Below are 16194 nucleotides of genomic sequence, written 5' to 3' on the forward strand. Positions count from 1 at the left end.
GAAATATCCAGCTAGTACCTGGAGGTTGGCAACCCTAAGGCCATGCCTCACCAGCCCAGACTGGGACTGTGGCAGGTGGCCGACTCAGCAGGTGAGACAGCAAAGAGTTCACCAGCCCAGATGGAGAATAGGGGGTTGCTTCCTCAGCTGGTTCAAGGGCAAGAAAAGAGCTCTCAAGGGGCCAGGTCAGCCCAAGGGCCATATGTTTGACACCCTGGCCTTATGAGCTTTCATCAGAAGCCTTTCTATCTATGATAGCAACTAAGGATTCTTAGCAACCCCTTTGTAGCAAGTAGCACTCAGCTGAGCTCAAGGAAAGTCTTGCAAGAAGTGTTTCAGTGTAATTCCAAGAACACTCTCCTGGGATTAAGCCCTGTTGATTTGAGCATAAGGTTGCCAACCTCCAGTTGTGGCCTGACGATCTCCTAGAGTTACAACCGATCTCCAGATAGCAGAGATCAGGGCCCCTGGAGAAAATGGCTGCTTTGGAGGGTGGACTCTGTGGCAATCTACAGAGCTGAGGTCCATCCCCTCCCGTAACCCCACCCACTCCAGCTCCACCCCAAAGTCTCCAGGAATTTCCTAATGCAAAGTGGGCAACCCTATTTGAGCATCTTCTAGGAAGTGCCACCGTATGTATGTTCGTTGCCAATAAAATATTAGGGCTGTGATGTGGAAAAGATACATTGTTGCATTGGTAGCTATATATGTCGCATACCTCTGAACTACCTTCAAATTACATTGATAGAAAAATGTGCTTTGTTTTGTTTTAGTGCACCAGGGAGCGGCCCTATGTTCAGATCCACCACAGTAACAGTCCGAGACCACTGTAATGAAATCCTTGTCGACTCTGCTAAAAAAGAACAAGAATTTGACTTCGCGTATTTGCACAAGTCAAAAGCTCCTGGAGATGTTACCTCTGTTGCTGCATCCACACCCGAAGCTGCAAAAAACAGTAAGCAAGATGCTAACAAACTTGGGGATCAAATGCTGGGACTCCATGGACAGAAGGTGGGGTTCTCTTTTGCTTTTCCCAAGAAAGCATCAGTCAAGCTTGAATCCTCAGCAGCTGCCTTTTATGACTACAATGACGAAACATCGGCTGAGCATGGGCTTAGCAGAAGAAGTCGATTTGTTCCTGGGCTTTCGGTTTCATCAGCTGAAGAAAGCATTCTGAATGCTGAGGAAAATCCTAACTCTGTTGCTCCACTAATGGAAAAACACAATGAGAAAACAGAACCCACTCCGCTGCAGGACTCCAAGGAACCATCTGTCGAGGAGAACGCAGTGCAAGAGGCCACTGAATTACGGTCCCCTATTTCTCATTCAAAAGAACCTGAGCCTAGCAGTCTGGAAAGCTTTTGCGTTAATGTGGATTCAACGGCCTTGCCTGATGAAACGTCCAGAGATGCCCTGGGGAGCCAAGCTCTCCCTGCTGAAAACAATAGTGACGAGCACATAGGAAATAAATGCACAGGTCTCCCCGTCAATGAAGCTTGTTTTTCGCAGCAGGAGACGCAGGAAGGAAATGATCAGAACATTAGCAGCGATTCACTCGCTGCTGAAGATGAAATTAAAAAATCCTTGTCTGATGGACCGATTCCAGGATATCCTGAAGAGGAAACGATAGCTCTGCCTTGTAAACAAGATTCACATAAAAGATCTTGCGAGCCATTTGTTCCTGTGCTTAACAAACATGGATCCACCATTCTTCAGTGGCCATCTGAAATGTTAATTTACACCAGCACAGAGCCATCTATTTCATATAGCTGCAATCCTTTATGTTTTGACTTCAGATCATCAAGAGCCAGCGAAAGCCTAGAGAAAAATAAACCTCAGACAAATATGCCTAATTCTCCTCATAAGACTGATTCCAGCCAGGGCTCAGTTAGAGATTATATGCATAAATCTCATTTGGTACATGCTGATAGTGTCACTGACACTAATGCACATCCATGTAACCATGCGACACCAATTCCGATGGATGTTTCCTCAGCTGGAGGTTGGAATTCTGGGAAAAGCCAGGATGAATTGTCCTTAGATGCCTTTTGCGAGACTGAAGAGAAAGAAAAACACCACAGTCTCCCAAAAGAGCTGCAGGAGGACTCATCTACTGATGAACAACAAAGCAAAAAGTGGATCAAAAGGACACATGAAAAGTGTTCTCATAAAACTCGGAAGAGGAAAAGGAGGAGAAAGCTATGCTATCACCACCATCAGGCCACTACCAAGGTGGATACTGGTATTTCTCCAGCACCTGAAGAACAAAATAATTGTCTTGATGCTAAGAAACATCAGCATCTTCCTGGTCCTATGGAACAAGGTATGGGTGAAACTGGACTGGAGGAAACAGTTGCTGAAATGTCAGAACAGTCACATGAATCTCCTGGGACTGAGAATAGTGATAACTGTGAAACCATATCTATGTCTTCGCAGGACCACGGTAACCAAAGTCCACACCCAGCTTGGAATGCAAAAGATAACAGGGACTATTGTATTAACTCTAAAAATCTGTGCAGAAGGAGCAAGCCAGTTTCTCACAGACAATCAAATAAACCAGGATTGAATTCTGAAAGATGCAGCTCAGTGTGTTCTAGATCCCTTTGTAGCTGGAGTAGCAAAAGATCCAGCAGTAGCCCATATCACAAACATTTAGGCCATTATCCCGATGAGAAATGCACAAATCACACACAGCCCATAAAGAGAGCCTATAATTCTCTCACAGACGAGCCGGATTTTTTTCGCCAGAAACGAAGGCATCATACGCACTCTTTTTCATCTGATGAAAGTTCAAATGCACAGACCTGGCTATCAGAAGAAAATGTTCCGCACACATACAGTTGTAGAGCATCTTGCAAGCAGAAACGGAAACGAAGGCGAAAGAGAACAAGAACTCATCATCCATTTATAGAGAGGCTGCCAAGAAAGAATATCAGTGTACAGCCTCCAAAAGGAGTCTCCCTGTTCAACAACACTTCTAACATATCAACTGAAGATACCACAGAAAAAAAAAATTTGCCTTTCAGGACTGATTATGCAAACAGTACGGAAGAAACAATACAGCCAATAGAATGCCAACCAGCACCACAGCCTGAGCAATTGCTTCCGCTAGAAAACAGCCAAGGCTCAAACTGTTCTGTTACAAGGAGCACTCAATATCTGGAAGAATCCACATGTTCTACTTCTCCCGTTATCAAACAGAGTGCCCTGGCAGCAACAAACTCCACGAACGTGCTGGAAGAGGCAGAGAAACATGAAAATGTGAGTGTTCCTGGCAGTCAACCTCCTCAAAAAGTGCCCAGCATCGAAAGAAGTCTGGACCAACCTTCCCCTAAGTCATATCTGTGCCACTACGAAGTGGCAGAGACCATACCACCAGAAAAACGTCACCCGTCAGCCAATGAGTGGCTGCTGTATAATCCAGGTATATTTAATTCCCCGCCTCCTTTGCCCTTTAAAGAAGCACATATAAACAGTCATGCTTTCTTGGCCAATGAGCAGATCCTCACCCCGTTCGCCTTACCTGAACATGCATTGCTCTTGCCCCCCGAAAACCACGACAAATTCAAAGACCTTCAATGTGAGGCCTACCACCAGATCTTCCAGCAAAACATATTAGCTAATAAGATGAAGCTGAGCTTCCCTCCGGCTGCGTTCCCACCTTCGAATCCTCCTCTGCAGCCCTTGCCCTTGCAGCAGCCCCTGTGTTCTACCTCTGTCACCACAATCCATCACACTGTTTTGCAACAGCATGCGGCAGCGGCAGCTGCCGCCGCCGCCAGTACATTTAAGGTCCTTCAGCCTCATCAGCAGTTCCTTTCCCAAGTCCCCACTCTTTCACGAGCGCCTTTACCTCACTTGTCAGTTGGGCCAAGACTTTGTCCCGCAGGCCACACAACCATCATTGGTCCACCCCAGCTGCCGTTCATTCCAGCTTCCGTCCTCCACCCCAATCACTTGGCTTTCCCCCCGTTACCCCATGCACTGTTTCCGTCGCTCCTGTCACCGCACCCGGCAGTCATTCCTTTGCAGCCCCTCTTCTGAGCTTCATGCTTACCAGATACAATGGGAAAGTGTGTGTTCAGTGGAATAGATACATACATGACCAGCACCATTCATTGGATACTTTGACAAATCAATGAACTACGATTAAGGGGTTACAAGAGCCTTCCTATCTGGGAGATATTTGCTATCAGTGCAAACAATGCAAACATTTATATGTAAAGTGCAAATTCATATTACAATTAAAGCACTGAACTGGTACTAATACAACAGATATATATAGATATATATATATATAGATATGTATGTATGTATGAAGATCATGTCCTAAAATATATAAACATGTATATAAAATATATTTATAGTACTGTACGTTATGTTATAAAGTATGCTCCTGGGTTGTTGTTGTTTTTTAAATTCTACTTGTGTACTTGCACCTAAGTCATGTTTAGATAAAACTGATGCACTATGTTTTGTATGACATTCCCTTATCACCATAAATCTAGTGAGAAACTCTCTTGCAATAAATTTCTTTTTGTTACGAATTTAACGATATTAAAACAAATATATCTCTATATCGTTTGCCGTTAGCCTCCCATACCTTCGTTTTGTACCATTTAAATCTTAAGTTCTTCTCCACTTGGGTCATCGACTTTCCCAGCCTTCTGTGATGTATCACCTAGGCACAGAAGCTAAAACCTTCAGGGAATTCATCGTACTGAGAAGAGGGCAAAGGGTAATAGATCTGATTGTCTTAGCAACCCAACAAATCTTGCCCGTTTGCAGCGTGTGTCCAAACTGCTGACTCTAGAAACAAGAAAGTGAGAAACAAAAACCTGCCTCCTCTTTGGTGTACGGCTGTGGAAAAACGCGCTCGAAAAGCTCAGTTGTAGTTAAGGAGGATGTCGAATTTTGCAACCCTGTGAATTCCAACTCGAAACGACCCCGTTTGGCTTTCGCTTCTCCTGAATGCAAATTGAACCCACAAGTTTTATGCCTCTTTCTGTTTCATGTTAAACTTATGCAATTGTTAAGGGTTTTTTTTTGGGGGGGGGAGGTTTCGATGACCTGTAGTTGGTGTAAAAGTGACATTAAAAAGGCGTAAAAGGTTAAGATTACCAGCTCTGAAAATGAGCTAAATGAAAAAAGTTGCAACGACAACATTTTAAAGCAAAAAGGAATGGTAAAGGGCATGTTTGTGCATCCTTGGTTGTGCAGACTCAGATCAAGCAACCTGACACCTGGTCTTTCACGTATAGCCAATGGAATAACCTGCCACTATCCAGTGAACTGCTACTGCTCATCCTAGTGCCAGAATCGGCAGCACCACCAACTGTTTACTGCTTTCTACCCACTAATGCACTGACCTTGTCAGATCTGAGTAGCAAAGCAGGGTCAGCCCTGGTTAGTACTTGGTTGGGATACCAGTATGGAAGTCAAGGATTGCTACACAGAGGCAGGCAGTAGCCAACCACCTCTGATGACTCTTGCCTTGAATACACTACAAGGTCGCCACATGTGGGCTGCAACTTAGAATCATGGAAATATAGAGTTGAAAGGGACTTCCAGAGTCATCTAGTCCAACCCCCTGCACAATGCAGGAAATTTACAACTACCACCCACACTCTCAGTGACCCATGCTTCATGCCCAGAACATGGCAACCAAAACCCTTCCAGGATCCCTGGCCAATTTGGCCTGGAAGAAAATTGCTTCCTGACCCCAAAAGTGGTGATCGGCATTACCCTGGGTGTGTAAGAAAGAGCCACGAGAGCCAAGCACTGACTCATCCCTTCCTGCCCTACCTCTCATGATCTGTCTAAATTCACAGACTTAGCCTTGCTGTCAGATGGCCATCTAGCCTCTGCTTTAAAGCCTCCAAAGAAGGAGAGCCCAACACCTTATGGGGAAGCCTGTTCCACTGAGGAACCACTCTAACTATCAGGAAGTTCTTCCTAATGTTTAGCCGAAAACTCTTTTGATTGAATTTCAACCCATTGGTTCTGGTCTGACCTTCTGGGGCAACAGAAAATAATTCTGTACCATCCTCTATATGACAGCCCTTCAAGTACTTGAAGGTGATTATCATATCACCTTTCAGTCATCTCCTCTCCAGTCTAAAAATACCCAGCTCCTTCAGCCTTTCCTTATAGGACATGGTCTCCAGACCCCTCACCATCTTCCTTGTCCTCCTCTGGACATCTTGATGGCACTTTCCACCACCAACCACTGATAAACTGCATGCATACAGCAGCAAAGAGTGGAAATTGAAGATATGCCCACCAAGGTACATATACAATAGTTTTTTATGCATGGCTGTTTCACTCACCATCACCCATCCGACTTGGGTCTTTGTTTCAGAAGTCGCCTCACTCTGCCCCTGCATTTCCCTACATTTTCCCCACGTTTTCAGGGACCTGTTTTATCTCAAATTTGAAAACATGGGCAAAATGTGGGGAAATGCAGGGGCAGAGCGAGGTAACCTCTGACGGTTGGAAAAGGCATGCATAATCCAAACAAAGACCCAAAGTTGAGTGAAACAGCCATGCATAAAAGTCTAATGTCTGAGGAAGGGGATTTGCATGTCGCTTATCTAAAGTGGATTATGGGTGTACATGATTCTTAGGTTCATACCTGCAAGTTTTTCACTTGATCACTGTAATATTGACTGATATTTTACACGTGTGAATTAGTCATTATACGTATAATGGAACAAACAGAACTTTCATATAATCCCAAATGCAGTGCTTTCACATGTACCGTTGACACCATCAAGTGATGTAGACCCAGGTAGGCTCCATCCTTACACATTCTCATAGTCAACAAAGTGAATGTCAGCACCTGGCAGATCCAGATATCATCCTAGAGGCCACCACTGCAGATGGCACTTAATGTAAGCAACATAAAGATTTTTTCCTTAAGGGAATTTCCTTTCCTTTCTCCCTTAGAAACTCCTTGATTCATAAATCTTTAGCAGCATGATTCTGAATCTATTGTTTAAGGCAGGGGTGTCAAACATAAGGCCCACAGGCTGGATCTGGTCCCTTGAGAGCTCTTATCCAGCCCATGAACCAGCTGAGGAAGCCACACCCCCAACTCTAAATCTGGGCTGGCGAGGTATGGCCCAGCCGACCAAGTGACATTTATGACATATCCGGCGTTCTTAACAATGAGTTCGACACCGTTGGTTTAAGGGATATAAGGACTGACAAAAAAATTGCCACTGCCCATATAACCTTAGGATCGCTGTCACTTAATAAATAGGGTATTAGCTCAGACATGGAGTTACTAGTCCGATCTGTTAGAAGAAGAATAATATATCTTGATCTTAAATCCTCATAAAAACAACACTCCAGGAGCATGTGTGCTAGAGAATCAATAGAACCAGAAGGACACGGGAAGTTCCTTTCAGAATATGGTAGGTTCATGTGTTTACCTTGCATAACCATAGAAGGGTTAGCTTTCAATCTAGCAAGGAAAAAAAACTCTTAAGAAACAAGGAGCTGTCAAGAAATAGGGATAAGCAGGCAAGGGAATTTTAAGTGAACAGGACAAAGATCACATTCTGCTTTGACACTTGGGGGATGATGTGAAGAAACACTTGATGGATGTCTGGCAAACTTTTCAGTGTACCTTTTTTTTTTTTTTACTTTCAGGTTGGCAACAGCCAAGTGCTACCTAATTTCCAGTACTGGCGACAAAGCTAAAAACTGTCTATGCTAAATATCTGAGAATATGCCAATAAAGGTTGATTGCTTGATTGACAAAGCTAAAATGTGATATGGAGGAGACCAAGGGGAGCAGGCAGAGGGAAGTCTTTGATCTGGGTTGTGGGTTGGGCCTGTGGGGGAATGCTGCCAACTTGGAAGGCTTTAAGAGGGGAATGGACATGTTCATGGAGGAGAGAGCTATCCATGGCTATTAGTCAAGAGGGATACTAGTCATGATGCATACCTATTCTCTCCAGGATCAGAGGAGCATGTCTATTATATTAAGTGCTGTGGAACCCAGGCAGGAGAATGCTGCTGCAGTTGTCTTGTTTGTGGGCTTCCTAGAGGTACCTGGTTGGCCACTGTGTGAACAGACTGCTGGACTTTATGGGCCTTGCTCCGATACATCATGGCTTTTCTTATGTTCTTCTTTTTAATTTAAAAACAAATGTTTATTTTCTTTGTTTTTCTCTCTTTTTACAGTCTTTTAAATCCAGCTGACTGAAATTACCAGTTTTTGAAATATAATATGACCCCTTGGCGTAGACACTGACTGTTCTGAAGTCTTATTTTTCTAAACCCCAGGAATCCGGTCTTACACGATGAATTCAAAGTCTTTTCATTCTGATCCCCAATGCCAACATTTAGAACAGTTTAGTCAGAAATGTAAAACTTTTTTAAAAAATGTTGCTATTTCTTTCAACCACCTGGGTCCATAGATTTAATTAATCTTCAGACGGCAACGATCAACCTAAATTAGGTTATAGATTTTCTTAAATGGGTTCCCATTCCCAAAACAGCTATAGAAAAAATGATTGAAAAGTTAATATGCCCCCCCAAATGAGAAATGCACTTTCCCCTCCCCCCTCCTCTCATCCTGACCTTGGGAAAGGAGAGTTCTGACCAGACTGCATCCTGGAGGAATATAATTTCTCAGGCCATATGAACCATAAAATAATGTTCTAAATAGGATTTTCATTAACACTGAAAATTCATATTCTCTTGCAAGACAGCTTGTCAATAAGCAGTTAAATAGTCACAAACTGTAACAGCCCCTTCAGGGAAGGTACAGAGAAACCCCTGCTCGTAATCAAAAATAAAGAAAGTCTGATGGGAACCTGAAAGATGAACAAATATGGTTATTTCTGCAACAGCGCAATCCTGTGCAGACTTACTCCAGTCCAAGCCCATTAAAATGAATGGGCTTAGACTGGAGTGATTCTCCTTAGGATTGCACTGTAACATGCCCCATCCTAATGTCGTATTCAGCTGACTCGTGACCCATCAAGTCAGTACCAGGGTCGAGTGGGCTATGTTCACCTGGTACATCACAAGTTGTTAGGGTTGCCAGCTCCGAGTTGGGAAATACCTGGAGATTTTTGGGGCAGAGCCTGAAGAAGGCAGGGTTTGTGGACTTCAGTGCCATAGAGTCCAATTGCCAAAGCGGCCATTTTCTCCAGGGAAATTGATCTCTGTAGCCTGAAGATCAGTCATAATAGCGGGAGATCTCCGGCCACTACCCGTAGGTTGCCAACCCTACAAGTAGCCTAGGGTGACCACAACATGAAGCTGTTCAGGGGATTATTTTATTTTACTCACAAACACACACACACACACACACACACACACACGGGGAGGGGATAGAATAAACATAGGGCGAGGTAACACTTGGGTGCTTCCCATATGGTGATATTTCCTTCAATGGCCACAACTTGTGAGGTGTATTGCAGAATAAATCCCACTTTCCACCACTGTTTGTCACTAAAAAGCTAAGGGGGTGTATCGGAGATAGTCAGGTGGCATCTCAGAGACACTGAGTTAGCTGGCCAAAGTGTGGGTGAACAACTGCTCAGTGGCTAACGTAATGCAGTACAGATAAATATAATGGTATCCTGTGCTGGTGCCAGGTTCTGCTAGCCACTCCATTGCTGCCCACCTGTACGTTGTGCTTCTGCCACTGCTTCCAGAACCCTTCTGGTAAAGGCACCACATGGCCATTCCCTTCTTTCAGCTCTCAACGGTGGGAGCTCACTCCAGTGAAGACAGTTTAAAACGTTCACCAATAATAATGGAAATAGTTTCCCAATCACTGCAAGTCATATTTGTGGATGGATCTGACCACGGGAGGGGGTATGGGTAGGCTTGCCAACCTCCAGGTACTAGCTAGAGATCTCCTGCTATTACAACTGATCTCCAGCCGATAGAGATCAGTTCCCTGGAGAAAATGGCTGCTTTGGCGATTGGACTCTACGGCATCTAAGCCCCTCCCCAAACCCCACCCTCCTCAGGCTCTGCCCCCAAAACCTCCCGCTGGTGGCAAAGAGGGATCTGCCAACCCTAGGTATGGGTACAACTGAAGACATTCAAGTTGTATCACATAGAGGCAATTTTTGACATGTGACCAGCCAAAGATAAAAGACCATCATGATAGTTGACAAGTAGAATTGTTATGGAGAGTGGCATTTCTTTTTCCAAAATCCACTTTTTTTTAGATGCAGCCATTGATTCCTTTCATTATCTTTCTCTCTTTCCAAAGAAAAAAAATCTTTTTTTCTTTTTTCATTGTAGGTTTCTGTTACACTTCTATGCACCCTTTTGCAACATCAGCCCTTTTTGAAGTGACACACCATACAGGGGTGCTCTAGCAAGAGGGTAGGACAGTTTGTGGGGAGGGTCTGCTTCTGAGCGTCAGCAGAGTGAAATTCGGAAGTTTTGTAGCCCTTCCCTTCCTGCTCCCTCCTCCTTTGAATTTCTCGTTTGGTCAGTCAATTCGAACTAGACTCAAAATTTCTAAAAAGAGGAAGAGAAATGGATTGTTGGGTTTCAGGGAGAAGCTGGGTAAAGAGAAATTAAGAGAATTCCTCTTAAGAGAGAATTGTTCTTAAGATAATTGCTCTTAACCATGCTAATGTGGAGTGCTTTAAGATCTTCACAGCTGAACTCACAGATGTGCATAGCAAGCCATTCATCTACTGGTTCCACCAGGAATATGACACGTCCTGAAGCGAAGTACCTTAGAAAGACAGATTCCTGTCCTGGGCACCCTCCTGCTGTGTGCTATTTCCCCTCCCAACTGGAGCAGAAACACCCAGTGATGAGCCAGGGAAGAAATAGGTGAAGAGGGACAAGATCTGATGTTCCATTCCCTGGTTGTCTTGTCAGTTCATTTGTAAAGGTAGGACTTGGCGTGCCTGGTGAACACACTCCGAGCCCTCTTTTCGTATTTGCCAAGTGTTCATGAAATGCACATCGACGCACTATGCGAGGACTCCTTCACTTCCAGAGTACAGGTATTGAACCACAGAAACCATATTGGGAAGAATGCCAGGATTTCAGAGGAAACGTGTGTTGGCATGTCATGTTTTTACAGGAAGATCTCAAGAGACACACATCTTGTGATTACTTGGTCTAAGATATGTGCCCCTCGCATGAGACCTGTTAAGACGATAGATCCATGGTGTAGGAGCATATGAGAGAGGTAGGCCAATGTCCATATACAACTGTGGGGGCTCAATCCTTTTCCTTTGTAGATACAGTTGTATCTATGTAGGCTCCATGCACATATTCAACTTAACATGCAAAGGTTGGGTGGTGAGGCTTGGCACGTGATTTGGACTATTGATCCATTGAAGAGTTTCATATGGATAGTTTCAAGTGGGTGGCCACACTGGTCTGCACAAGAAAATCCTGATTCAAGTCCAGTAGATTCAAGTCGAAGTTCTTAGAGACCAACATGATTTCCAGAGTACAAGCTTTTGAGAGTCCAAGCTCCCTTTGTCAGATATATTTGACCTCTCGAAAGCTTCTACCCTGGAAATCTTGTTGGTTTTTCAGATGCTACTGGACTCAAATCTTTCTGTGTACCGAAGGTTGGGTGAAAAGAAAATATATATAAGTCTTTGTATAAATACTGAAAGTATAATTTATTAGAAGCGCTATATAAAAGTTAAAATTATTTAAAAACATTAAAATAGCACAATGGCATTTCCTGAGGATGATATCTGTAACCACACACCAAACGCGTTTCGGCCAATGGGGCCTTCATCAGTGGTTAATTAAAACCCTTTGTTAAACCTGCACACATTTACAGAAATACATTAATGGATACAAATACAAATACAAACAGTTCAAACCCAACCAGGCATGTGTATATGTTGTAAATTCTATACCCAGTTACTCAAACATCTGGTATAATAGGTTCTTGTTGTAATACTGGTTAGTATAAGTCTCTCAAATACTATGTGTGCAGGTATCAACCTAGTAAAAGTCTGTGTTTGCCCAAACGGATGCTGAATATAAAACGATTCCCCCTAAAAATAGACTTTATATTAATATGTGTTTTAATTATTGTACATAACTGTATCTGGTATGCACATATAAGATGGCACCCTCTTTTTCTTGATGGCACAAGACAGTCTTCCGTTCATGTAATAAGGAATATGATCTAAACCAAGTCAATACTTTGAGAGAGATTCCTAAACCCAATAGTTCAGGGGTGTCAAACTCATTTGTTACGAGGGCTGGATATGACATAAATGTCACTTGGTCGGGCCACACTATGCCTCACCTGCCCAGCTCGGGTCTGTGTGGGTGGCTTCCTCGGCTGGCTTGTGGGCTGGATACGAGCTCTCAAGGGGCTGGATCTGGCCTGCGGGCCATATGTTTGATACTCCTGCAATCGTTCTTTAAAAGATAAAAAGTGCTCCTATAAGCAATCAACAGTCCAAGTTGTTTGCCTCTTTCATAAGTAAATATTTTAGCATCTCCTAAAAGTGCCTTAAAAGTTCAAGTGTTGCACTCCACCTTTGTGTTGTTTTTCGTAGCATTATCCCAGCATACCAACTGGAGCAATGTCGGTTTAACTGACACTTTTCTTCAGTATAGTTTTACGAGCATGTCGTTTGACAAGATGGGTTCTTCTGCTTTGACAGAGAAACGCTGGCTAAGCTCTGGTTCTGCCCATTGCCTTTTATACTTGTGAAACCTCCTAAGGAACCAATGAGCAATGATCTGAGAAAAAGGTGCTGTCCTAGTTAGCTACTGGTACCCATTGTTTCTAAACTCCAATCTGTAAGCGAGCATTGAGACCAGTGTTTTGCCAGCTCTTGAGACCCGAGTCACCATTTTTACACAGTTTAAATTCGGCAGCATATTTATTTATTTGTCGGGTTGCCAAACTCCAGGTACTGGCTGGAGATCTCCTGCTATTACAACTGATCTCCAGCTGACAAAGATCAGTTCTCATGGAGGAAATGGCTGCTTTGGCAATTGGACTCTATCTATGGCATTGAAGTTCTTCCCCTCCCCAAACCCCACCTTACTCAGACTCCACCCCCAAAACCTCCCACCGGTAGTGAAGAGAGACCTGGCAACCCTATTTATTTGTTTGTTTTATGCAACGTGTACCCCACCCCTTTCCCAACCCAAGCTGGGCTCAAGGTGGTTTCCAGCTATGTATATCATACAATGTAAGTTAAAATACAAATTTAAAACAACATACAGACTTAGAAGGCTGCCTGGTTTATACCTAATGTGATAAAGTTATTTCCTAGAGGTGAGGATGACTCACAGCAGTTTCAGTTGATCCTCCCCTTCCCCGGATTAATGGGTGGCCACCAGAACTGGACTGCTGCAAAAGCAGTAGTGTTGCTAACTCTGGCCTGGGAAATTCCTGGAGATTTGGGGGCGGTAATTTGGTGAGCAATTTCACCTAGAATCGATGGTATATCATAGAAGCAGTCATTTTATCAAGGGGAACTGATCGCTGTAGTCTAGCATCAGTTGCAATTCCAGGAGAACATAAGAACATAAGAAAAGCCATGCTAGATCAGACCAAGGCCCATCAAGTCCAGCAGCCTGCTCATGCATTGGCCAACCATGTGCCTCTAGAAAGCCCACAAGATGACTGCAGCAGCATCCTGCCTGTGTTCCACAGCACCTAATATAATAGGCATGCTCCTCTGGTACTTGAGAGAATAGGTATGTATCATGAGTCTGACTAGTATTCATTTTGACTAGTAGCCATGTCCACTCCCCTCTTAAAGCCTTCCAAGTTGGCATCTCATGGTGTCCTTCTCCTGCCCTTGGGATAATGCCCATATATTGGCCGAGAGAAGGAAACTCAATGTCAAAAGTACTTCCCTGCTCTGACAAACATTCATAGAATCATAGCATTGGAAGGGAGTACTAGTATCATCTAGTCCAACCCTCTGCACAATGTTGGAAATTCACAACTACCTTCCCCACACACACATCCCCAGTGACCCCTGCTTCATGCCCAGAAGATGGGTGGGGGGAACCCTCCAGGATCCCTGGCCTGGTGGAAAATTGCTTCCGACCCCAAAGTGGCAATCAGCATTACCCATGGCATGTAAGAAAGGGCCACGAGAGCCAAAAACTGACAAAACCCTTCCTGCCCTCCCTCTCATGATCTGCCTAAGCTCACAGAATCAGCATTGCTGACAGATGGCCATCTAGCCTCTGTTTAAAAACCTCCAAAGAAGGAGAGCTTGCCATCTCCCGAGGACACCTGTTCCACTGAGGAACCACTCTGTCAGGAAGTTCCTCCTGATGTTTAGCCGAAAACTGTTTTGATTGAATTTCAACCCGTTGGTTCTGGTCTGTCCTTCTGGGGCAACAGAAAACAACTCTGCACCATCCTCTATATGACAGCCCTTCAAGTACTTGATTGGGGTTGATACATACAACATGGTACCTTTATTGTTCAGTGCATACTGCTGGCTGTTTCTCACTAGTGTGGCCTGGCCCCTGGTTTGGGGATTTCTGGCTTAGATCACATATGAATGGCATCATTGTCATCTGCAGTTCTGTAAATTGTCTCAAGTACCTGTACTTAAGGATGCACACACTGTACGCTCCCCAATTGTACAGTTTTATTGTTCTTTTAACTCTTTTCTATCAAATTGAGAGATAATTTTTATAAAGCAGATGAGAAGAAGTGACATATAAAATACCATTAATTGTACATTAATGTGACTTGCTATACTGAATGTATATAAACATTTTGTAAAGAATTTTGGTCTTATGTATACAGCAACTAGAGGCTTACATTCCCCCCCCCCCCTTGATATATTTTTTTTGCCCTTACTTTCTAAAGATTTAATGCTCTAACTTTGTTTTGTCAGTTACCGACACCTTTAGAGTTTCTTAGGATTTATATTTGCAAATAAGAACTAGGGATTTTTTTTTGTACTTTCAGTTGTAAAAAAATAAACGTATCTGCTGTAAGAACTATATGACTTCTTGTTCGCATATTTATATTCTGAGAGTACAGATTTATTGTTTACCTGGTGTTTAAATTATAGATCATCATTGTAACCCAATGGAGGGGAACTATGACCCCCCAACAGGGCTGTTCCATTGTATGCTGAAGAAATTTCCTACGTGCCAGCACAACTCATTAGTTGTATAGCCACCAATGGGGATTCCAGGATTTTTCTTTCTTCTATGTTTTGGAACTTTCTGAATTCACTTGAGATAACACTAACTAGAAACCTACTGAGACCATCCTTGCCTGGAACACCATGAACATCTGAAGTTGAAGTTCAACTATTCAGTATTCTTGTGTCTGTCTTCTTTTGCCTGGCTCTCAAGAAGAGGCCTTTCCAAGTATTTGATCTTGCTCATGCAAAACATGCATTTTCTACTCGACTATGGCTTCTCCTAACACATGAGCCATGGCTACACTTAATATACATCTTATGCCTTGCTGACCACTAGCGTTGGGAGTGGGGACATGGGCGTGTGTATGCAAAATGTCACCAATGCCACTATGTTATGGAACTTCTGGCAATTCCTAGAGATGCCCTATGTCACGTCTGGGTTTTCCCAGAAGGGACATAGAAATGTCAATGATGTCACTATTTTTCTCCCACTGCCTTTCAGAAAGGAGAAGAAGAAGAGTTGGTTTTTATATGCTGACTTTCTCTACCACTTAAGGAAGAATAAAAGCAGCTTTCAATCACCTTCCCCTCCCCACCACAGGCATCTTGTGAGGTAGGTGGGGCTAAGAGTGTTCGGAGAGAACTGTAACCTGCCCAAGGACACCCAGCTGGCTTCACGCGGAGGTGTGGGGAAACCAACTCGGCTCAGCAGATTAGCATCTGCCACTCATGTGGAGGAGTGGGGAATCAAACCGGGTTCTCCAGATTAGAGTCCACCGCTCCAAACCTTCGTTCTTAACCATTACGCCATGATGGGAACAGAAGGCTGACAGCAGGAGACTACCCACTATAGAATTCACATGTTATGATGGCAAATGGCATCACTAAGGACCAGGGGTTCATGTAATATTTCTTCTTTGATGAGCAGCATTCACTGTCAGGGTACTTATTTTGTGCAGACTGGTTCACCCGGGCATGTTTTTCTCTGAAACATAATGGTACATATCAATGAACCACTAGAGGATCAAAGTGATAAAGAAACTCTCATGGCTCTCCCCTCCAATGCGGTTCTTTTCAGTGG

At 43.7% G+C, this 16194-nt stretch overlaps 1 protein-coding gene across 1 annotated transcript in view; it reads left to right on the forward strand.

Moving 5' to 3' along the window:
• Positions 1-4044, forward strand: part of ZNF804A (zinc finger protein 804A) — a 249177-nt gene extending 245133 nt beyond the window's left edge. Inside the window, exon 4 of the mRNA XM_056861498.1 lies at positions 774-4044. Coding sequence (XP_056717476.1) covers positions 774-4044 — 3271 coding nt within the window. The remainder of the gene's footprint in view (positions 1-773) is intronic.
• The last annotated feature ends 12150 nt before the right edge of the window (positions 4045-16194 follow it).

This window comes from Euleptes europaea, chromosome 15 (genome assembly GCF_029931775.1).
Source record: "Euleptes europaea isolate rEulEur1 chromosome 15, rEulEur1.hap1, whole genome shotgun sequence".
Classification (NCBI taxonomy): Eukaryota; Metazoa; Chordata; class Lepidosauria; order Squamata; family Sphaerodactylidae; genus Euleptes; species Euleptes europaea.